A 22,926-nucleotide genomic window follows, 5' to 3' on the forward strand; every position below is an offset into this window, starting at 1 on the left:
TGTTGCTCTAAATCTCACATGGCACACTCCACTTTTTTGTTCAGAAACAATAATATAATAAGACATTTTCCCTGTTATTGCACTTGTGTCTTTTTAAAATAAAGTGTACAAATTATTAATGGAAAATAAATGTTTTCTTGTACTTCTTTTCTAGCTCACTAACTTTGTCTTTGAGAAAATCCTAACTGAAGGTACAGATGATGTAATAAGTTCCAGATGTTTCTTGGCAAGATTGCTTAGAGAAGGGAATGTTGGCTCATTTTTGCAAGACATAAACCTGAAGTACAATAATCATCTTTAACTCTGGGAATGGGACCTTTTTATTTATTTATAATTTTCTTTTTAGATTTCCACCTGAATATGTTACTCTAAAATCATCTTGACAATTCTGGAAAACAAAACCAGCGTGGGTTAGCTGCCAGTAAAATTATGCCATGATGTCAATTTTTGTAAAACGATATAACTGATGTGCATGATATTGTTATGAAGGAAGATCAGGTTATTAAAATGCTCGTCTCCTGTTGATGTGTCATGTTGTGGTGTCCTGCATGGCGTCGATCAGCAGAATCTGCTGATGTGCAATTGAATTACCTGCTACTGAAGGTGGAAAACAAATCATCCTACACTGTGACTTTGTTTGGTCTTATGTGAAACCTACAAATATTTAATCAAATCCAACATGTGACATCCTGTCACAGAGTTATTCTGATAGATCAGGGGTGGGGGAACTCCAGGCCCTGAGGGCCGGTGTCCTGCAGGTTCGAGATATCACCCTGGGTCAACACACCTGAATCAGTAGTAATGAGTAGTTCATTACAAGGCCTCTGGGAAACTTCAAGACATGTTGAGGAGGTCATTTATCCATTTAAATCAGCTGTGTTCAAGGACACATCTAAAACCTGCAGGACACTGGCCCTTGAGGCCTGGCGTTCCCCACCCCTGTGATAGATGAATTCAACATCTGCATCCCGCCCACTATAGTCTAATAAGTTTGGAATAATGTTGTCTTTTCCCCCCCTTAAAACAAGGGTTTATATTGTCTAGCAATTCCTTTAGGACAAGATTTTCCTCCTCATTTTCTCCACTTTTCTTGTTTCAGGCTCTTTGGGAAGAGTAAGAGTTCTTTCTCTTGCTAAGCTTCTATTTATTTTTATTATTTTTGAAGATAAGACTTTCAACATGCCTTTAAAGTATATTATCTTTCTGCTCTTCCAAAAGTCTCTTATTTGCAACTCTAAAGTAATTCAAGAATCTTTGTTGTTTGTAATACAGTTAATTTATCCAATCAACATTTTAATAATAGTTAGCTACCAGAACATGGATTAAAACCCTGCAGCTATCTGGTTATGTGCTTTAAAGTCATCTGGGAGTCCTCTTGGAACCCCCATGGGGTCTATATATATATATATATATATATATATATATATATATATATATATATATATATACACGTGCCATTCAACTGTGGGTAGGTCTCCTTTATAGAATTTGTGAGAAAGTTTACTTTCTGATGCCAAAGTGTTTGCCTTTAGGCCTAAAACCACAGTAAAAGATATAACCAGATAAACTAGGGCACAAGTACAGGTTCCATTGCATAGATAGTTTTAAAGTGCATTTGAAAGTGTTGCTTTACCTCAGCTTTATTTGTTGTCTTTGTGGTTGACATGTGTGGCAGACTTACAATGGCTTAGACACATCCAGGTTCTTCTCTCCACTATTTTCACTGCTCTTAATGACTTTAAGGAACACCCAGTCTCCTGGCTTCACCCTTTTCTGTTGAAGGTCCTGGTTCCTGCTGTGGAACAGAATTTGAGGAAATCACAGTTTTGTTATTCAACATTTTTTTCATGTGTTTCATTCCCTTAAATGACATGTCTTGATGCATGCTCAATCATCCAGGTAAGTAAATCCCAAAAGATTGATTCTGTTCATCTGGGTGTCATCAGGACACTACAACACAGAGCGAACACCATCCCCACCCACAGCCACAGCAGCCAGGGAAGCAGATGAACATCACATCAAGAAGCCCCCTCGTAAATGTGGTTATCCCAGCTGGACATGTGTCAAAACTGGTAAGGCACCAAAAGAAAGCTCCAGCTGATCCAGGAGAGAAGGACAACTGCTGCCTAAGGGAAAACACTTAGTGACCCCGTACATGTCAGGAGTATCGGACCAGCTGAGATGCATTTTTTCTAAACGCCATGTCTCTGTGGCTTTTAAACCCCAAAACACGCTGCACCAAAAACTGGTCCACCCCAAGGATCGGGTCACCCGATACAAACAGAGTAACATAGTGTACGCTGTTTAGTGCCAGGAGAATTGCCAAGATTTATAGATCAGGGAAACCAAACAACCTCTGGTGAAGCAGATGGCACAACACAGAAGAGCTAACTCGTCAGGCTAGGAGTCCACACAGGCCAGCGCTCAAACCAGAGGAACACTGGTTCCTCTGGAGGCTATTTACGTGAAAAGGGAAAGACCATCTCTGAATCGAGGTGGGGGCCTAAGGGTACATCTTTCGCCATCTTACAATGCTGTGATTGCAGTCATTCCCCAACTCTCTGTGAATGGTACTCATGGCCATTGATCAGTGGGCTTTGATCAGTGGTGTTTTGAAGGAAGGAAGGCTCAGGGCTTAAGTAATCAGCATCATGGGCTCATCCGATTAGAATAAGAATAAGCAGTCATCTAATCATTCACAGGGTTTTCCTTTTATTCTCCAAATCAATAAAGGAAGGAAGGACACACATGGACTGCCATTGCTCTGCTGCCGCTCCGTGTGGGAGTGAAGAAAAAGTGAGCCAAAAGTGAATGCAGTCCTTATATAATGTGTGACAGGTGAGTGCAATTAAGGACAAGCACCACACCCAATCAAAGGTGAGAGAACTAAACAAGGTGCATCTGGTGAAGTGAGTGGGTGTGCTGGGATGTGCTAAAAGGTGGGTCTCTACAACAAGTGGTGTTTGATCATTGGGCTTTGATCACACCCTTTTAAATGACTAGTCTCTCTTAGAAAAGTCTAGAAAAGTCAGATTCTAGGATTCTAGTAGCAGGCCTATCTTATTTTCCATGTGAGGTTTCCTTTTCGCGGTCCCAGGCCACTTGCTCCCAATTCTAGTTGCTCCTCTAGTTTATGATTCTCGTCACTCTTTCAGTTGCCTCTAGCTCCCGCTCTCTACATTCTGAAACAGCACTTCTAACCCCAATACTGGGGTGGAGCCCCAGACTCCCGTATGCACGGTCTCGGTCATGTTCCTGAGGTGAGTGGGGGAAATGTTGAGATCCAGCTTGAAGGACCAAGCTGCCAGAAAAAAAAGGAACAAAAATAAACAACAGTCAAGAACTGGGGCGTTAGTTCTTGGTAGGGACCAAAAGCATAATACACAAGAATATCTGAATATCTGTGGTAATTTGAGCAAATAGTTGATTAAAAATATTTGTTTTGGGAGGCATCTGTTTCAAAAGAGCAGTAACAATGTGCAGGTATAATATATATGCAACAGTGACAACATAGTGGTGAAGAAATGCTGCCACAAAGTGGACACTTGCATGTACTGATATGTGAAATGCTTGTATAATGTAGTTTTAAGTAAAATATAATACATTTTTAAAATATTAATACATTATCAGATGTGTTTTTAAAGGCATGCTTTTTTTTAGTTAATTTTGAAAAAAGTGCTTTGCCAGTATTAATCTAATCACTGCAAGAATTTAATTCTGCTAACATTAGTCATTTGGCAACAGAGAGCAAGTAAATCATCACTTCCCACTTCTCTCATTTTTCCAGCTGTTCGTTACTTAGTTAGAGAAACACCAGCTGAAAGCTTTTATGTGTTCATAAGCGTTTGGTTGGTATTAAGAGTTCATCTGATTGATTGGGCGGCATAACGGGCATTGGCCAAAAAAAATGCTTGTACTCAAGCTCCCCCGACGTCAGCCAGCACACATTGGGAATGGCATACGCACCGATCGGTTTTCTATCGCCCATTTGCGGGGAGTAAGGGCGCCCTTCGTTTGCGAGGTGCGCCTGCTGCTTGCGGCGCAGGGAGGAGAGGGCGGGGCGGCGGGGGATTCACTGACCGGCTGGAGCAGCATCTAATAACCAACTTGCAAAATAAAACAAAATAAAAACAAAGCAACAAACACGAAAACACCAGACATTATAATACAGACTTATAATTTGCACTGATGTTTTTTCGAAATTCTATACGCGAAAAGTGAGCGCTAGAGCCCTCGGTGCGCCTGCTTGCTGCCGAAGTCAAAGTAAACTTTATTGTCATCTCCGCTACATACAATCCAATATATAGAGAGACGAGACGACGAGGCTCCAGTTACAGCAGTGCAAGTAAACAAACAATATATATAAGAAGAGTAAGAAAATAAATATACGCTTTAGGACTAGAGGTAAAGGGATCAATAACAATTTAAAATTTACAGTTTGATGATTTAAAGTCTCACACACAACCCGTCGAAAAGGCCGGCTGCTTCCAAATAGAGCACATTTCATTTATAATGTTGTAAATCCAAGACCATTATGTATTCATGATTTGAATCCTGGGTTGTGTGAAATCTCAGAAATGCACCCTAGACAAAGTGAACCTGTGAACTAAGGTGTAGGTCTGTTAGGTTATGTTGTGGTGATCCTCGGGTTGAGAGATGGGTGTTCATATTGGAGTGCAAAATGAAAATCAATGGAAGATGGACAAGAAAAGTTCAAAGCCATCAGGTGCTCTGTTTAGAAAAAAATAGAAAAGAGGAGAAGGAGAAACGAGCAAAAGATACAGGTAAGCAGATGTGTGATTGGATAATGGCAGCTCATGTATCCTGAAACAATCAGAATCAGAATACTTTATTAATCCCTAAGGAAATTATGTGGGTTACAGTCGATCCAAGAAGAAATGGTAAAACTAGCAACAGTAACAGACTAAACTCCAAACAATACAATATGCTACAGATTTTAGTATTAATTAGTCATTGTCAATTGTTGATTTGTCCTGTTCTCATTGGGGAGGGAGTGTTCGCCCAGGGCGCCAAACAGGCTAGGGTTCATAATGGGATTCATAGTCTTCATTGAGCTGGCATGTAATGCTTGAGGTAGAGCAATCTGAGTAGGAGTGGGAAAAAACTGAAAACCTAAGCAACTGGAATAGGGCAGATAAAAAAAAAAGTGAGTTTTGTGAAAGGTAAAAGCGGGAGAAGGAAGAAGAGGGGGAGAGAAAATTTGGACAGACTGAAGTGTAAGACTAACAGGAGGGGAGAGGTATGAGAGGACATCGTATGAAGTCTTTCTTGTCTTTCATGTTCACTTTCCTCAGTTTGGGGACCGTGATGACCACCCTTATCTGGTACATGTTGGACAGCAAGTAAGTACATAACTACCTTTGTGCTCAAAGAGCAAAAACTAAAGAGGCTCTTGAAGAAGTATTATAATAAACATAGTATCATTAAATTAATTAAAGTGTCAAAAGTAAAGCGCTTCTTCAGTGTTAGTAGTAAAACGATGGCAAAAGGTTGGCAACCTGTTTGATGGTTTCGTGCGTGTGTGCGTTCAGGTGTGCTCTGGGTACGCGAGTTCATGTGTGGAAACACACAGGGCGTCAGAGAGGTTATATGAGTTTATGTGTTTTTAACTGGGTTTTAATTTAAACAAACCATAGGGTTTTTAATTAAACTATTTTATGGCTTTTGCGTGCCTCAACATTCAGTTATGCAGACATATGTGTTCTTAAGAGCAATTCTTTGTTTTTGTATGGAGGGGTGGAAGCCGTTTTGCTTCACAGTGCGCATTAACAAAGCTAGAATGCTTTTTATTTACATCTAGTCAAAAGTGTTGGTAACAGTGTTTTAATCACACTAATTTTGTGATTCTGACAATGTCTCAGCATGCAGCGATGCAAGCATTTTATTTTAAAAACGGCACAAATGGGAATTTCTTCTGAATGGGCAATGTCAGCCTGTTCACAAGCGTTTCATTTAATCAAACCACTAGTTTTTAATCTAACTAGTTTTTACGCATCTACTGGGGTTTTTGTTCACGGGTTGATGCGATCATTTTATTTAAAAATCGGGATTTCGGAATGTTGAACTATGAGAGAGACAGAGCCAGCTAGTTTTTTAACACAGTAAATGGTCACAAATAACATTCAGCCCTTTAGAAAATAAACGCTATTGGGCTACTTCTAAAACACATTGAACACGATGTCACCTTTCCCCCCAAAGCAGCCAGTATCGCTCTTTCAAACTAATTGTGTTTTAATCACACTCATTTTGTGATTCTGATGTCACAGCATGCAGTGATGCAAGCATTTTATTTATTTAAAAATGGATCAAACGGGAATTTCTTCCGTAAGGGGTTTCATGGTTTCAGAATAGTTTTTAACACAACAGATGGTCGCAAATATATGGAAGCCCGTTTCCGCCACTAAAAAAAAAAAAGCTAGTATCAATAACTCGAAATTTCGAGTTATTTTCTCGAAATTTCGAGTTATTTTCTCGAAATTTCGAGTTATTATCTCGAAATTTCGAGAAATATAACTCGAAATTTCGAGTTACTTTTCTCGAAATTTCGAGTTAGCTCTGCCAATCAAAAATATACGTGAATGAGGTCGCTTTCTTGTTACCCGGAAGCATATGGCGCAGGACCGCGCACTCAAAAACGGATCCCAACAAATTAAAGTATGTTTGCTGATAGTAACACCATGTGATTCAGCTAATAACACAGGGATTTCATCATTTGTGAAGCCAGGCTGAAAACACTCAGCAATCTGTGCATTCACGACTGGATGTAATACCGGTAGCTTAGCTGTAGCATTTGTAGCTGAGGGCTTCAGCTTCCGGGTAACATGGAAATGAAGTCATTCACGTAGATTACTGATTGGCAGCGCTAACTCGAAATTTCAAGTTGCTTTTCTCAAAATTTTGAGTTAATATGTCGAAATTTCGAGATAATAACTCGAAATTTTGAGTTATGGATCCTTTTTTTTTTTTTTAGTGGCGGAAACGGGCTTCCATACAAATAACATTCAGCCCTTTAGAAAATAAACGCTGCAGTGATACTTCTAAAACCAGTCGCACAGACCCGCTCCGTCTTTTCAACAGCCGGTTAATTGTTTGAAATTGTTCAGGATTGCAAAAGCCCACCGCGGGTATCATTTAATTGTTGTGATTCCATAGGAAGACAAAAGATAGGTGTATCACTTAGTTGTTGAGAGTACCATGCGAACAAGGGCCCGACCTACACTGAAAAAAATAATCAGTGGGATAAACATAAAAAAATTATTGTAAGCGGTTGCACGAAATTAAGTTATATTTGGTTAACCTTAGTTTTTTATGTTATACCTGCAGACATTTTTCCGGTAACACGAACATGACTTTTTTATGTTGTTGTTATGTTTTTCATTCCGGTCAAATATTTATAGAAACCACTTGTTTATCAGACATGAACTTTTTGTGTTAATTGTATTGGACTACTATGTGTTATATTGACAAGATTATTTTATGGTAAGCTTATTTTATTTTATAACAAATTTCTAATATATAATATATAATCTAATATATAATTGAGTGTTCAATAAATAAAACTAAATTAAGGCTGATCTTACTGTATGTACTGTACACTTTCTCTCAATCAAAGAAATAAGCAAAACATTTTTGAACAATGACCTGTATTTTTGAAAATACTACACAGTTGTAACAATGGACTTTCAATTCAGGCTTCCAAAATATACATGAGTCATATTTGTACAATGCATCTCTTGAAAAACATTCCACAACATTCCTCAAAGTTATCTGCTGTAACCTGAATTCAACATTGTGGGGCCTTATGACATCGCGCTTATGTAAAAAATGTTTTTTTAAATGTAAGAGCCATAAGGTAATATGGCAACAGGGGTGTAATTATTAAAGTGACACAAAGAAGAGACTTAAAATAACATTATAACCCACAGGCACACAACCAAGAGACCTAAACTGATTAGTATTGGCTTGCTTCTATCACTAAACATCACAACCACTAATACTACACGATGCAATCTGTTTGTAGTGGTGCACCTTGGGAAAAAAATTGCAAACTGGTGAAATTGGTGCAAGGCACCATTTCCATTGAGAAAAATGGACATTCAAAGTTAGATATTTTTTTTTTAAAAGAGCAATGGCTTGAAAAGTGAAAACTGCAGTAATAAAGGCCCCAAGTTGAAAAGTGCCAGAAAAATAAGTTTCACTATGTACTGCAACTTTACCAGTGCTGGCTTAAAAGAAAGGATGGTACATATTCAAAGAGGTAAACATGTTGTTCCCACATCATAACTGGAAAACTGTTCAATCATACAGTCTGGTCCTGAAAACCTGGGCCTTCTTTGAAAGGCTGTTCTGTTTGAGCTCCATAACCAGTTTCTATAATACCTCGAAGGTATACTTTTCCAGTGGGTAGGTGAGGTTCAAAGTGTACATTAGTCCAAACAGCATTGCAGCTGCTAGGGTATAGTTATCCAAATCCTGCCAGACTCTCTGGCTTTCAAGGACTATCCCGATGTCCTCAGGGCTGCCATTGGCATCTCTTGACTTTATGATGTAAATTCCCATGGTTGTTTCCTTATTAGATCGTTGGATAATGGCTTCATCTGTGGCCTAGAAAATGCAGAATTCCAAAATTTAATTAAACAGAACACTGGTCAAAGAACATTATACCAAATCTTATTTCAATCTGTGTCACTATTCCAAAAAATGTTAACATTAACACATTAGGTGAACAAAAATGGATTCATTACAGCATGTGATTTGAGTCCTCAGAATGCTTAAAAAGGTAATGCATGAAGTGAAATCTCCATGCAAAGAAGCAGAATACTGTCAGAGCATAGAGAGGTGTTCAACTATGAACTCCACACATAGTTCTAACACAGGTAAAAGAAAAAGCACCCAGGGTAAATTGTGAAAATCCCAGGTGATTTTCTTTTTTTTTTTTTTTTTTCTTTTTTTTTTTTTTCTTTTTTTTTTCGCCTGTCCCATTTGGTTCTTTAGCCATCAGAATTGTTGTCTGAAGACCAACAAGGATACCCAATGGATTTACTTTGCCAAATGGATCATTGTGGCATTGCTGTATTGGTCCATTTGGTCGATCTTTGTTTTTATTATTTATTATATTTTATTTTCAGATGTTACAGACGGGACAGACATGAGTGAGAGATAGGAAAGGGAGAAAGAAAGAGGAAGGAAAGGAAAAACAGAAGGGGAGAGGGACAGTGAGAAAGGGGGGGAGAAAAAAAATAAAAATCTCCTGGATCACCTGTTGAGAGAAGAATAGAAAACAAGCAAAAAAAGACAAAAAAAACAAAAAACAAAGCAACATACTAAACACAACACCATCGCATTAATCTAGCTAAGTGTAAACAGCAGTAAATACTAAATATTCAATGTTGTTGTGCAGCACACAGGACAGATGTGCTTCGAGGTAGCAGCCAAGAAAGGTGTAATTTGGGTCTACGAGCAGTGAACACCCGTGTGCATACCTGTGTGGATCAGCGCGCTTGTATTCCAAAGGTTTCTCCATGTAACGATCTGCTAGGGAGTGTGGGGGGGCCACAGCCCCGTCCTCCAGGGTGTGAAGCAGGTATGGAGGAGATCAAAACTCCAGACATCCAGAGGCCCCCAGAACACAAGAAACCATGGAAGACCAACAGAGGGGCAGCCGCGCCACTGTTCCAGTAAGAGCTGAGGAGAGTCCCAGATGAGGGTTCACTCAGCAGCCGTGGAGCAGAAGCCAGGGGGAGTTGCAGTGACGCGCCCGTGAGCTCCGCCGGCCGCCAGCTGTGCCTGAGTGACCGAGCCCCAGGCCGAGAGGCCGGGGGCACCCCACCCCCGAAGGGGCCCGAGCGAGCCCCAGGCTCCAGGCCCCGATAAGCGGCCGCCAAGGAGTGAGCCGGTGTGTACCTGGACGCCCACCCCCAGACACAAAGAACCACCAACGCACCGACACCTGAGGGAGTCCGCAACCGGCAGGGGAAGTGGTGGTAGGTGGAGATAGGCCTCCAAACCTTGGAGGGCCTGAGGTGTCCCCAGAGAGGTGGCGTCTGATACCCAACCTGACATATAGACACAGACATACAGGCACACACAGACACAAACATCCATTCCCCCCCTCATGCTCTCAAATGCACTCACTCCACACTCAACCAACGTGGAGACAGACATAAAGAGACGCTGTACACACGATCACACTCCCCAAGCGTACTCTACAAACCGGGTCTAGGTACCCTTGCCCCTGGAGGGGGGAACTGCACCCAGACCCAGGTGGTGTTACCCTTTTCCCTGCAGTGGGGAGAGGTAGACCACCCCGACTCCGTAGCAGCAGGGAGGCCCCACACTCCAGACCGCAGTCGGACGGCCAACTCCACCTAGCCCTCCCGCTCCAGCAGGCCGCAGAGAATGGGGGGTGGGAGAAGACTCCAAACCTCCCTCCACCCGCTCATTGTAGTGTTGATGCATGTGTGTTCTAAGGTGCAATTAAAACCCAGGAGGGCATGGAGCTACCTGCCAAGGAGCAGCAGGTAAGCGCATAGTCCCTCCTGATAGCCCTCAATGTCTAAGTGTATTTAAAATTGAGAGGTGGGCAACGACGCCAGGGGTGAGGTGTACACCCTGATGGTAATTTGGACTCCGTGATTGTGCCCACCCCCAAGATCCTATATGTATGTGTAATGAGAGTGTGAATAATGTGAATGTCTAAGTTGTGGGATAAAATTGAGGCAGAGGCAGCCAGAAGGGGACAGAGGGGGGGGGTAGCCTCCTCTGCACCCTGGTGACATACCCCCACTCCAAGGCCCTGCATGTGTGGGTGGTTGTGGAGGAGCGGGAAGAGGGAGGCAGCTGGAGATGGGGAGGGAAGGAAGGGAGGGGCAGGTAACCCCTCCCTGGGGCCAGCTCCCCCGCTGACCCCAGTAGGCACTCCCACACTCCGCGACCCGCCAGGGAAAGGGGGCCCAGGCCCATCCAGACCGGGGCCCAGTGCAGCAGCGCCTCCCGGCCCCACAGAGCCCGGGACAGTCCACCCAACCCCACCACAGAGAAAACTGCACCCACCCCACCATCCACTCATCTTCCAGACTACATAAGACAGTAAACGCCCAGGCTGAGATCTTCCTCCACCTCTCCTGTATCTCCCCCTCCTGCAGAGAGAGTTCCTGAAGAGAGGAAAGCTCCTGCAAGATGTGACCATCTCCCCCACCAGGTGATTTTCAACATACTCCTGGCATAGAGTGACAAGCAGCATTTTGTTAAAATTATTATTTTCTCTAAAGTGTATACACAAATTAATTTTTTTCTTACCTGGGCCGAGGGCTCCAGAATGTTCTGCAGTCTTCTTCCTATTTGTCCTCCTCGCCTTTTGAAGACCTTTATTAGTTTGTCAGATTAGCACATCCATCTGTGAGAGTAATCTGGACTGCAGTGGCATGGTGGTAATGCGCTTAAGCTTTAATCACTTTTTCCTTTTCACAAAAATCACTCTATTGTCGTGGAACTTCCCTGAGTTATTCCTCAACTTCAGGCTTTAAGTGTGTTAACTTCACACTATTTTAACACTAATGAAAGATAGCAAGCTGATTTTCATTCCATGTGTGTGTGTGTTATTAATCAGGTTTAATCAATGTCTGTGCAGTGGAGCTGCAGATCCACCAGGGCATGTTCTCAAAGCTGCCTTTCCTACACATTTCTCTGCTATAATTGGATCATTTTCTAACTACTTTGCTATTAGTCCACTGGTCTTTGCATCACTTTTCATCACACTAAGCGACTTGGACAATATGATAAACAGACTCACATGCTCAAGATGCTGTCTAATCTTCATGAGCTCTCTTGTATTTGTAAGTGTTAGTAAGGTTAATACATTTTCTGTTTGTGTGTGTGATTTTGTATATGTTTCTTTTTGCAGTGTTTCAGACTCCTTCACAATTTTCCCACTTAAGCAATCAGTTTTCTTTTTCCCAGGTTTGCTAACCCAAATTTTGATTTCCCACATTAAATAACAGCATTCCAACAGTCCAATACCAGGCAGTTCTCTTTCCGCTTTGTCCTGCATTCTCAACTGTTTCTCTTTAACTGCCATGTGAGAGCTCGCTTGTCAGGTTTATTGACACATGGCGCTGTAAATAATTCAACCAGCAGAAGTTGGAAGAAAGTTATAGGTTAAGATCACTGGAAATGTTCAGGCCAAGTTTCTGGTTGAATTATTTACAGTGCCATGTGTCACTAAACCTGATAAGCGAGCTCTCACATGGCAGTTAAAGAGAAACCCCTACTCCAAGGCCCTGCATGTGTGGGTGGTTGTGGTGGAGCGGACGCAACTTCTTGAGATTTGACTCAGTATGCAAATTAGTTGAATGACTGGGGACGGGAAATGAAAAAGGAGAACTTGGGTTTCCTGTCTGACTGGATGAGTGAAGCTTGCACTGAAAGACACACTGTGACTGTGTGAGAAGAATGGCTTGGTAACATACAGGATAATTAAATAAAGTGGTCAGGTCTGTGACTAAGTGCAGTAGTCCAAATTTGGAAAGGAAATTTAGTATTTAGTGATGATAGATTGTTATAACGTCTTTAGAAAGGGCTTAATGAGAATATCAATGGTGTGCAAAACTGTGTGGCTTTTAACAAGATTATCTGTGTATTTAGCAGGTGAAATTATGTCAGTTGACCTCAGACTGTCAGGACGCTGAAGAACCTGAGGCCAACATATGGTTAAATTAGTAAGCAAAACTTTGCTGTGATTAAGATTTTTTGGGGTTGTTGTTTTAGTGATGGGTTGATTCTGTCGGTTGATTTAGGGATACTGGTCACCTGCGGTTGTTGTCTCATTCCTTGTGCCAGAGGGGTTGTTTTCTTATTTTAATAGAGGGAGTTTTATTAATCATGGACATGGTTAGAACTGGGCCCTTTAAAATCGTAATAGTGCACTTAAGAGAAATCCTGTCAGGTGATTATGTTTTGTGCTTTGATGAGCTAATAATCAGCTCTCTTTTTCTCATTTTTGTTCTAAGCAGGCCTGAAAGATTGAATTAACAGCGCTGTAAATATTTTCGGGAGAATAAATTTAAGGGGAGCTTTTCCAGATTACAATGGGCCGAGGAAAAGGCTACCTGTGGGGACCTGATCAGGTTGTAAGTCCCTGTCTAAAAGGATTGCAGCGAGTCAATCCAGTCCAAGAGCATAAAGAACTCTTTTCCTAAAAAACAAAAAAACCAAACAAAATAAAACAAATGAATGAGCTCATGTTGCTGAGGGTGGAGAATCTGATTATTTGCGCGGAGTCTCCACTATCAGCAATATCTGAGTGAATGTGTGTGAATGGACTGTGACTGGACTGATGCTGTGGACTAAAGGTTGGACTGACTGGACACTGAGATAAAGACTGGACCAAGGGTGGGATGAATAAATGTTGACAAACAATTCACCACGCTGGCAAGAGAAAGGGGATGCTTTGCTTCGCTTTGCTTTGTTTTGTTTTGTTTTGCCATGAGCAGGAGGAGCGGAAGACTTAATTCTGGGGCTGCTGATTTTGGGTTGCTGATGTTTGCTTTGAGAAAATTCTGTTTTATTGACTGGGTGTATAGATTATGGTAGTACATTATATAGTGGGGAAATACCAAATGTTAAAGGGGAGAAAATGTTGGATGTTACTCATGTTACTATTAACAAAAGCAGGCCACTGTAGCAGTAAATTAAATTTGATAGAGGAAAATAATTACAACCCAAGTAATATTTATGAGTCAAATAGGGGATCGCTAGACTTTTCATATAAAAATGCAGTTATAGAATAACAAAGACTTGTCCAAGTGACCATGGTTTTTTCCCTTTAAAAAAGTAAATTATTAAAAGAGCTGGTACTAGAGGGAGACGTGTTGTACCTTCATCCCAAACAATACTGCTCCAGATGGCTCAGTAACCCGAGTTCTGGAGGGGCTGAAAACTCTGTCTAAAACCATGCATGAACACTCGGGAATCGACAATCCGCTGGACAGCTGGATGACCTCCGTGTTTGGGAAATGGAAGGGGATTTTCGTGTCTGCAATGTTTTCTACTGCCGCTTTTTTTTAGGGATACTGGTCACCTGCGGTTGTTGTCTCATTCCTTGTGCCAGAGGACTGCTGGAAAAGGTAATAACGAGGGCAGTGGACCCCGGAGCGGTTGTTCCGGTGGCCATGATGCCATTGATGGACCGAATGGGCCGAGGAGTGACACGACACAAAGTGCGGTGACATTTCTTTTTGAAAGGTCAAGAGAGGGAAGGATAATCCTGGGAATAAAGAAAATATTTTACTGCTGCAATATAGGCTTTAACATTGCATTACAATGTTTTTTAAAGCTACTGATATCAGACTAAAACTTTTATTAAAGGTGCAGCTATAATCATTGTATACACACATTGCAGATCGTGCTCATGAAAGAGTTGTTGCTCAGTCTATTCAAGGTCTTAAGCTTCGTTTGGAGCGATGACCCGACGATCTATTGTGTAAGTGACTTGGAGCAATAGAAGGTTAAACCGCATACATGCTTACAAACACAAATGATTTAAACTTAGGCCAGGCGGAGGGCCTGGAATTCATTTAGCTTCTAACTGCATTTGAGCTGCCTAGAAGAGTCAAGAAATTGTAAGTCCCAAGGAATCATAAGGGAGGTGAAACAAATTGCCATGTATGGAAGAATGTGACAGAAAGAGGAACGTCTCTGTCTGTTTTTATGCTGATATGGTGATGGTGTATATCTTACTCTGGGTGTGTTTAATAAAATTAAAAGTGTTGCTAACACACATAAAGAACATTGAGAGTAAGTAAATTAAGATTAAGTAAAGATTAAGTAAAGTTAATATAAAGGATAGAGCCCAGAACATGATATTTTGAACCAACTTTGAATAATTAAGGGAACAATAGATGAACACAGTAGGTTATTGAGGTGTAGCAGAGAGAGGCGTTTTGTTTTCTATCCTTTACAGGAGAAGATTTCAGGACCACAGCAACCACAGGGGTGGCGAGAATCCTGGAAGCCCCAGACAGAACGGAACCAACCAGAGAAAGGGGGACTCAAAAGAAGCACAGAGCAGAGAGAATCGCCCAGTTTCAGACAATTTGTTGTGTAGATTGAATAGTTTGTAGGATTTCTATGTTATGTAAATTGCCCAAACACAGTGTTCAGTCCGGATATGCGCTACCTGTTAAAGGGGGCGAAGAAACCAGGACTAAGTTTTAAAGATGAAACGGGTTAACTCTATAGAGGATGTTTTCCAAAGATTGACAAAATAATCTAGGACCTTTTACCAGAAAAAGCTAATTGTATCTTTTTGGAGTTTACAGTGAGCACTGAGGGAAGTCAGAAGTGGGTTTAAATTGGGATTCTGGGTAAAAAGGGGGTGTAGGAAGTAGATTTAGGATATTTCACATTTCACAGGTGCTGTCTTAGAGCTTGATTTATTTGTTGTGGATAGAAGTAATTATGACAAAATAATAAGGAAACATTGAAAACATACAACCCTTTGAGGGGACAGACAGGGTTGGGCAATTCAAAGGTTTCGTTTTGTTTAGCATAATCTCTTTTGTTATATTTTAGCTTTTTAACATGCAAGTAAACTTAATGGGATAAATTAGAAATTATGTCGTGTTTCTTAGGAAACACGAAAAGGGGGAGAACTGTCATGTAATTAATATATCCTTAGTGCTTATTTTCTTATTATATTGTTTTATGTACTTTAATAATGAAGGTTTGTAAAGCAAGGCCACTTTTGACTCATAAACTAAGTGCTCAGCCAGACTGAAAAACAGGAAGTTAGTGTAGAGCTATACAAGTATATTAATAAATACAGGAAGCCAGACAGAAAAGAGGAACTTGTACCATATAAGGAGTGTTTGTATCAAAACTGTGTGACGTGTAAAGTACCAAAATAACACCTGACGTTTTTAAATTCTAATGTTAGAGTTTCTGCAACTGGCTTTTGGGGCTGTGCAGGGCTCTTTCTTCCGGAAGATGATTGAATAAAAAGAATTATAAATATTTTGGACACTATGAGTCGGGTTTTCTCTGTTCTATCATGGGGATCAAAGAATCGTGTTTTAATACATACGAAACAAAAAATGAAAAAATGAAGAAACGCACAACAATGTTGAATTTCAAACAGCACTTTGACATCATGCTCAACCGACCATAGTAAAAAAAAAAATGCTGTTGTAATATGTAATCTTAGCTATTGTGCAGATCTAACTGCAGTATCTGCATTTTTCAACTGTCTGATCTGTCAACAAAATATTTTCTTTTGCAGTTGTGAGGAACCTTTCCAACCACCTCCTCAAAAGAAACATGCCCCAAAGCTGTCAGAAATTTTCAAACCCTGCAAGTGAGAAAAAGCATGATTTGTCACACTGTTTCCCTGAGAAACCTCTTTGTTTATGCCATCATCAAAAATGAAGTCATGTCAGCTGTACAGGTATGATCTGCTGACTGTGTTTGGACGTGTGTGTGTGTCACAGGGAAATCATTGACAAAGTACATCAGCGTTACAATCAAACCTGGAAGAAGAACGAGAAAAATTACTTAAAATTCAGGTAAGTACTAATGCTTAATATTTCTTCTATGAAGAATACGAATTGGATGTAAAAAGATTACCATACAGCAAACAGGAGCCTAGTCTTGCATATGAGATATAATGCTATGATATCCAGTATATCAACCGGAGGGGAAATGATAATGATGGGCTGGTTTATACATACATATATACATATACATACATACATACATATATACATATATATATATATATATATATATATACACCTTTTATATGAACTGAATCAACTACAGACAAGAAAGAAAGAGTAAAGACGCACAAGGAGTTTAGGACAGAGGAACTGTAAGAAAACTGATGGCACAACAAAGAGCAGAGAGATATTTGCCATATGGACAAATGATGTTATAAGTATATAATGGAGAGGTTTTGAGCTGGAAAAAACATTATCAGGAGTTGCATTTGTCTTTATTGCTTACAGCTTTTGGAGTCAACACTCGCAGTGGTGGTAGTCACTAATCTAAACCCTAGAAAATAAAATGAGAAAATTCTAGTAACATATGGGGTTAACTTTTTTATGCTATTATTTTTACTGGATCTAACTGTTTTGTTTGCTCCTTTTTTCATCTTCCCTTGTTTAACTGTGGATCTTAACTATCTTAATAAGATGGTGTTGGATAGTTAAGATCAAACAACAGGTGAGCAAATAACCTTTTGTTTGCTCACCCTTCTCTGTAGGTGTCCTTCCATGTTATCTCTCTGTCGAGTGTTATCTTTCCATTGAACATGATAAACAGAAAAAAATATTGTTCCTTGCCATGACATTCAGAAACAGATTACTGACCTTTCCTTTTGTTGGCAATAACTACTAACATAAGTTAAACATGCAGCAACATCAGAAGTGTATGAACCTACTCATCTGGTAAAAAGTCAGTCAGTGTTAACTGAGTGTTTGTTGTTTTACAGAACTAATCTGAGAGTTGCATGCAATGGCTTTGACAACGCCATTGTGACACAGAACAATACTCCTATAGGATCGAATATTGTTTACAGTGGGGAAAAGAGGACTCTTCAGGTGAACAAGGACTTATTCGACTTGTTTTTGAAGGTAGGTTCATTTTCATTCATGGAAACTGTTTGTGCTGCTTCTTTGATATCTTCATTGGTTCTCTTATGTTTTATTTGACTGACACAGTGATTATTTCGCAACTTTTCTATTTTTTTGTATCTTCAACTGAACTCTCTTTTGCTTTTGAAATGAGCTTTTGGAGATAATTTTGTTTGTGCTGTTCTAACCTGAAAAAGTGTGAACAGTATTTTTTTTTATTTTTTATCTCAATTGATTTTCTTGGGTTCTGCATGTGTATATGGTGTATATAGTATTTATAACTAAATACATAGCACAGAATCTGCATTATTAAGGGTTTTTAATGACATCCTACTGGCATTTGATTCTGGTAACCACAATGTTCTGGTCTTGCTTGATTTAACTGCTGCCTTTGACACAGTAGACCACAATATTCTAATTTCTCGATTAAATGATGTAGTGGGTATTGGTGGCACTGCACTTAATTGGTTTCAGTCTTATTTGGCAAATAGAACTTTCTCTGTCAGCCTTCTCGGTTCAAATAGGTTAAAATATACAGATTTTTACACAAACAGCAGTTTGTTTCTTGTATAGCAGCCGTTATAGCAAGGATTATGCACTCAAACTAGGAGGAATAAGAAAACAGAATTGAAGTGACTGCAATCTGCAATTTACTGAAATCTAAATGGTCTGTATTTGTATAGCGCTTTTCTAGCCCCTAAGGACCCCAAAGCGCTTTACACAACCTGTCATTCACCCATTCACACACACATTCACACACTGGTGATGGCAAGCTACATTGTAGCCACAGCCACCCTGGGGCGCACTGACAGAGGCGAGGCTGCCGAACACTGGCGCCACCGGGCCCTCTGACCACCACCAGTAGGCAACGGGTGAAGTGTCTTGCCCAAGGACACAACGACGAGACTGTCCAAGCCGGGGCTCGAACCGGCAACCTTCTGATTACAAGGCGAACTCCCAACTCTTGAGCCACGACCGTCCCTAGCATTGAATTTTTTTTCAACCTCAAAATCAAAATGGTTATGAAACTGAAAAGCAACATGTTACAGCCTCAATGACAACATACATTTTTATGATGAACCATTTTCTGTATCAATTTATAGCTGCACAGAAAGAAACTCAAATATAATTCATCATTTGTGATTATATAATTATACACGTTTTGTAGTCTGGTCTGCCTCAAGCCTCAAACTTGACCGGTCTGCAGAGCCATACAAGAGAGAAACTGTCTGAAAATCTGTACCGTTAACATGTTTAAGCAAAATTGTTATTAAAAGCCTGGAGCATTTTGCATCTCTGCTAAAAAGGCCAAACAGCTTAAATATGATCTTATTTGGAGATGCTTAATATCAGAGCATATCCCAATTGATACACTGTCCATTAGAGGAGCTATTGCATTTATAAGACGCTGTATTTATATAGTCTGTTTCAGCTCTATTTACTTTTGTGTGTAATTTTTTTTTCCATCCATCCATCCATCCGCTTCCGCTTGTCCTTTTCAGGGTCGCGGGGGCACTGGAGCCTATCCCAGCAGTCATTGGGCGAGAGGCAGGGTACACCCTGGACAGGTCGCCAGTCTGTCACAGGGCTAACACATAGGGACAGACAACCATTCACACTCACATTCACTCGCACATTCACACCTAGTGGCAATTTGGATTATCCAATTAACCTATCCCCACAAGCTGCATGTCTTTGGACGGTGGGAGGAAGCCAGAGTACCCGGAGAGAACCCACGCAAACACGGGGAGAACATGCAAACTCCACACAGAAAGATCCCGGCCTGATGGTGGAATTGAACTCAGGACCTTCTTGCTGTGCGGCAACAGTGCTAACCACCGTGCCACCGTGCTGCCCATTTTTTTTTCCAAAAGAGAAAAAAACCCACACAATAAACAAAGTTATTTGTCATTTTTTAAAATAATTTCTAATAATTATGACTATTTATATACACTTTTGTGATCATTGTTCTTTTGGATATAATATTCCCATGGTTGTAATCTATAAAAACGACAGACCTATCATTAGCAATAGCAAGCATAAAAAGCATCAGACTATAAAACTAGAATAAAATGTCTTTTTAAAATCCTTTTTCCTTCAACATGTGAAATCAGCAACAATGTAAATGTGTTTTCATAATGCCTTGTCTTTCGCTGTCTATTCCAGGAGAATCCTTTCTCAAATAAACAATGGGACACTTGTTCGGTTGTTGGGAATGGTGGGATCCTGTTTGACAGTGGCTGTGGAAAAATGATTGATTCTGCTGACTTTGTTATCAGGTGAGAAAAGTGTCCAATGTAGACCAAATCCAGAGTGGAAATTCCACTTAACCATTTCTGTGTCTACTTTTTTGTTTGTTCAGGTGCAACTTACCTCCTTTGGAAAATGGATATGAGAAAGATGTTGGCAGCAAAACTAGCCTTGCGACAGCAAATCCAAGCATCATTTTCCAAAAGTGAGCAAAAGAAATAATTCCTTGTCACTAGGGAAGGGAACTGATAAGAATTTAACGATTCTGATTCTATTATCAGAATCACCTTCCAATTTGATTTCTTATCAACTCTCTTATTGAGGCTCGTTGGGTCCTCATTGTTTTCACATTGAGTCACCGCTAAGCAGCATGTCAAAGACATTACATTCTGCAACTTAATTGCATGCTGTTGTTAAAATTTTTGTATATATTTGAGGTATTTCCCAATAAAAACAAAAATAATTAAATAAAAAATAATTAAATGTCCAAATCTACACTGTAGGCCACACCGCTATTTTTTTCTCCTCTGGCACATGAACTTAAAACAGCTGATGACAAGTACAACAAATGTGACTGATAGGCAAACACTGGGAACTAGTTCTTTTAGAGAACCAGCTCTCGATTCCTATCCCTACTTGTCACCTTACATTATGTATGCGTTGTTGCTCAAAGTCAGCTGTTTCTTTTGCACAGGTATGGTGCGCTGACTGGACGTCGCCTTCCATTTGTGGAGAGTCTGCACAAGTACGGCAACTCTCTGCTGCTCCTTCCTGCCTTCTCCTTTGGCAGGAATACTGCTATGTGTCAGCGGGCTGCATATACAATAGAGGACTTTGAAAGCCCTATTCGACCTGTTTTCTCCAACGCTCAGTACCTCCACAGTCTGGATCAATTCTGGAGCTCTGAAGGCCTGAAAGAAAGGCGGCTCAGCACTGGATTCATTATGGTTAGCATGGCCCTGGAATTGTGTGAAAATGTACATCTGTATGGATTCTGGCCCTTTAGTAACCACCCATATGACCTCTATACCCTGACTAACCACTACTATGATGATGTACCGGTTAAAACGTTTTTTCACGCAATGCCGGCTGAGTTTGAACACTTGTTGCAGCTGCACACTGAAGGGGTACTCAGGCTTCACCTGGGAGACTGTAAATCAGATAAAAAATAGTTCCCAGGGATAGACAACAGCACAGAAGCAAAGTACAGAGTCAAATGCCTTCTCTATAGCCTCAGGATGAATCCAGTAACTTTTTTGCCTTTATAAGGCCATTGCTCTGTACATTTTAGTGCTTTATTACAAATATCTCTCACCCTGTATTCTGAAATACCTCAATTACATTCTCTTGATTTTTAGAAAACAAAACTCTAAGGACTATTTTGACAATATCTTAAAAAATGTAACCATGAAAAATACTTTGGTACCAGCAGAAGATAAATGTATAGTGCCTGATAAAAGTGCAAAAATCATATCACACAACTACCACATTTGTCTGATTTTAAGTGAGATTCATGCTTCTGTGTTAAATCTGCACCACAGGTAATGTACAGCATAACTTCAAACCTCCCTGAAACCCAATGCCATAATTCAGTAACTGAGCCTGCACCTCCATTGAAATTAAATTAAACACTGAGTGGATGAAGTCTACAATGACTGTGATTGGCTAGATCAGTACTGTCATTTCCTAGGCATTTCCAGCTACTTCTTTTACTGCTGCCATTTTCTAAATTGACTGCAAGGGAATGGATGAACTTGAATAGAGAACTTTGCTGGCCGCTTTCATAAGCTACACCATAGTCTCTGTATAGTACAAATTACACATTATTTCTACATATGATGCAGGCAAAGGTAATGGTTTGTGTCAATTTATCTTTTTATCGGTCCTTTGCAAAACAATTTTTAAAATCCCAGCGCCGCTGAATTTGTGACCACTACTGCTCGCTCCCGTTTCTGTCACTTTTGCCCAGTCCCACAGTATTTCTGCCCAACGCCACTCTAAGTTTATTCAAATTCAGCAAAAATCTCAAAGTTTTGGCATTGATTTGTCTGTTGCAATGTTGATCCTAGACCAACATTTTTCTCTTGATCCAGGAACAACACAGGAATGTGGATATCAGATACGTGTGTTGGCAGGGCACTGCGGGTTAGGTGTATTCTGGTCATACTGGAACTGTTCATGGCTGTTGTTGTTTCATAAACAGTATGAAAGGAGAGGGAAAATTAAGTGAACGTGAATAAGTACTTATCAAAAGATTTCGGAATTGTGGATATGTTGACATTCACTTGTGGGTAGTTATTTCAGAATCCAAGGTATTTAGAGCGATCAACCATTTAAGTCAAAGTCAAAGTCAAAGTCAACTTTATTGTCAATTCTGCCACATGTACAGGACATACAGAGAATAGAAACTACGTTACTCTCAATCCCTAGATAAAATAGCAAATGACATTTAAATATAAGAGTGATTAAAAAATGCAGGTAAAATAATTAAAAAGTAAAAATTTAAATAAATACAATACAATTTTACATATAACAAGAAAGCTATACAATATACAATATAATGGGTAAATGACATTGGGTGTAAACCAGGCAGAGTAGTGCAAATAGGCAAATAGTGCAAATGGAGATTTAGTAATGTACGGTAAGAGATAGTGTAACAACAGAGTCTTATGAGGTAATGGCAGTCCAATGCTCCACAAAGTGACTGGTAACTGGTGCAGGCCAGTGAGTGGGTCAGAGTGTGTGTGTGTGTGTGTGACAGAGTTCAGTGAGACCGTGGAGGAGAGAGGGGAGAGGGGGCAGAATCGGGAGGGAGTTAAGCTTCCTGACAGCCTGATGGATGAAGCTGTCCTTCAGTCTGCTGGTCCTGGCCTGGAGACTCCGCAGTCTCCTCCCCGACGGCAGCAGCTTGAAGAAGCTTTGCATTGGGTGCGTGGGATCAGCCGCTATGCAAAGGGCTTTTTTAGTGAGACGGGTGCTGTAAATGTCCTGGAGGGAGGGGAGAGAGACACCAATGATCCTCTCTGCA

General features: G+C 40.4%; 1 protein-coding gene across 2 annotated transcripts; it reads left to right on the forward strand.

Annotated features, from left to right (window-relative positions):
• Window positions 1-5,097: 5,097 nt before the first annotated feature.
• On the forward strand, window positions 5,098-21,366 carry LOC309704109 (alpha-2,8-sialyltransferase 8F-like). 2 transcript variants are annotated; one of them, XM_082529093.1, is made up of 8 exons: window positions 5,098-5,167; window positions 5,316-5,363; window positions 16,298-16,372; window positions 16,506-16,580; window positions 17,507-17,648; window positions 19,815-19,927; window positions 20,011-20,103; window positions 20,593-21,366. In XM_082529093.1, exons 2-8 carry the CDS (start codon window positions 5,329-5,331, stop codon window positions 21,068-21,070), a joined length of 1,011 nt encoding a protein of 336 aa, XP_082385219.1. In that variant the 5' UTR covers window positions 5,098-5,167; window positions 5,316-5,328; the 3' UTR covers window positions 21,071-21,366. The 2 variants fall into 2 exon arrangements, with proteins under 2 accessions (XP_082385219.1, XP_082385218.1); XM_082529092.1 differs by having other exon boundaries at window positions 5,107-5,363.
• The last annotated feature ends 1,560 nt before the right edge of the window (window positions 21,367-22,926 follow it).

The sequence above is a fragment of the Aulonocara stuartgranti genome (assembly GCF_965226115.1).
Source record: "Aulonocara stuartgranti genome assembly, chromosome: 4".
Classification (NCBI taxonomy): Eukaryota; Metazoa; Chordata; class Actinopteri; order Cichliformes; family Cichlidae; genus Aulonocara; species Aulonocara stuartgranti.

What these genes read in the sequence shown, in the direction of transcription:
- LOC309704109 (XM_082529092.1), top strand. Translation starts at nt 5,263, where the DNA reads ATGAGAGGACATCGTATGAAGTCTTTCTTGTCTTTCATGTTCACTTTC. An exon ending in TGGTACATGTTGGACAGCAA is followed by an intron (nt 5,364 to 16,297) that starts GTAAGTACATAA and finishes TTTCTTTTGCAG; the next exon opens with TTGTGAGGAACCTTTCCAAC. An exon ending in CCAAGCATCATTTTCCAAAA is followed by an intron (nt 20,104 to 20,592) that starts GTGAGCAAAAGA and finishes TCTTTTGCACAG; the next exon opens with GTATGGTGCGCTGACTGGAC.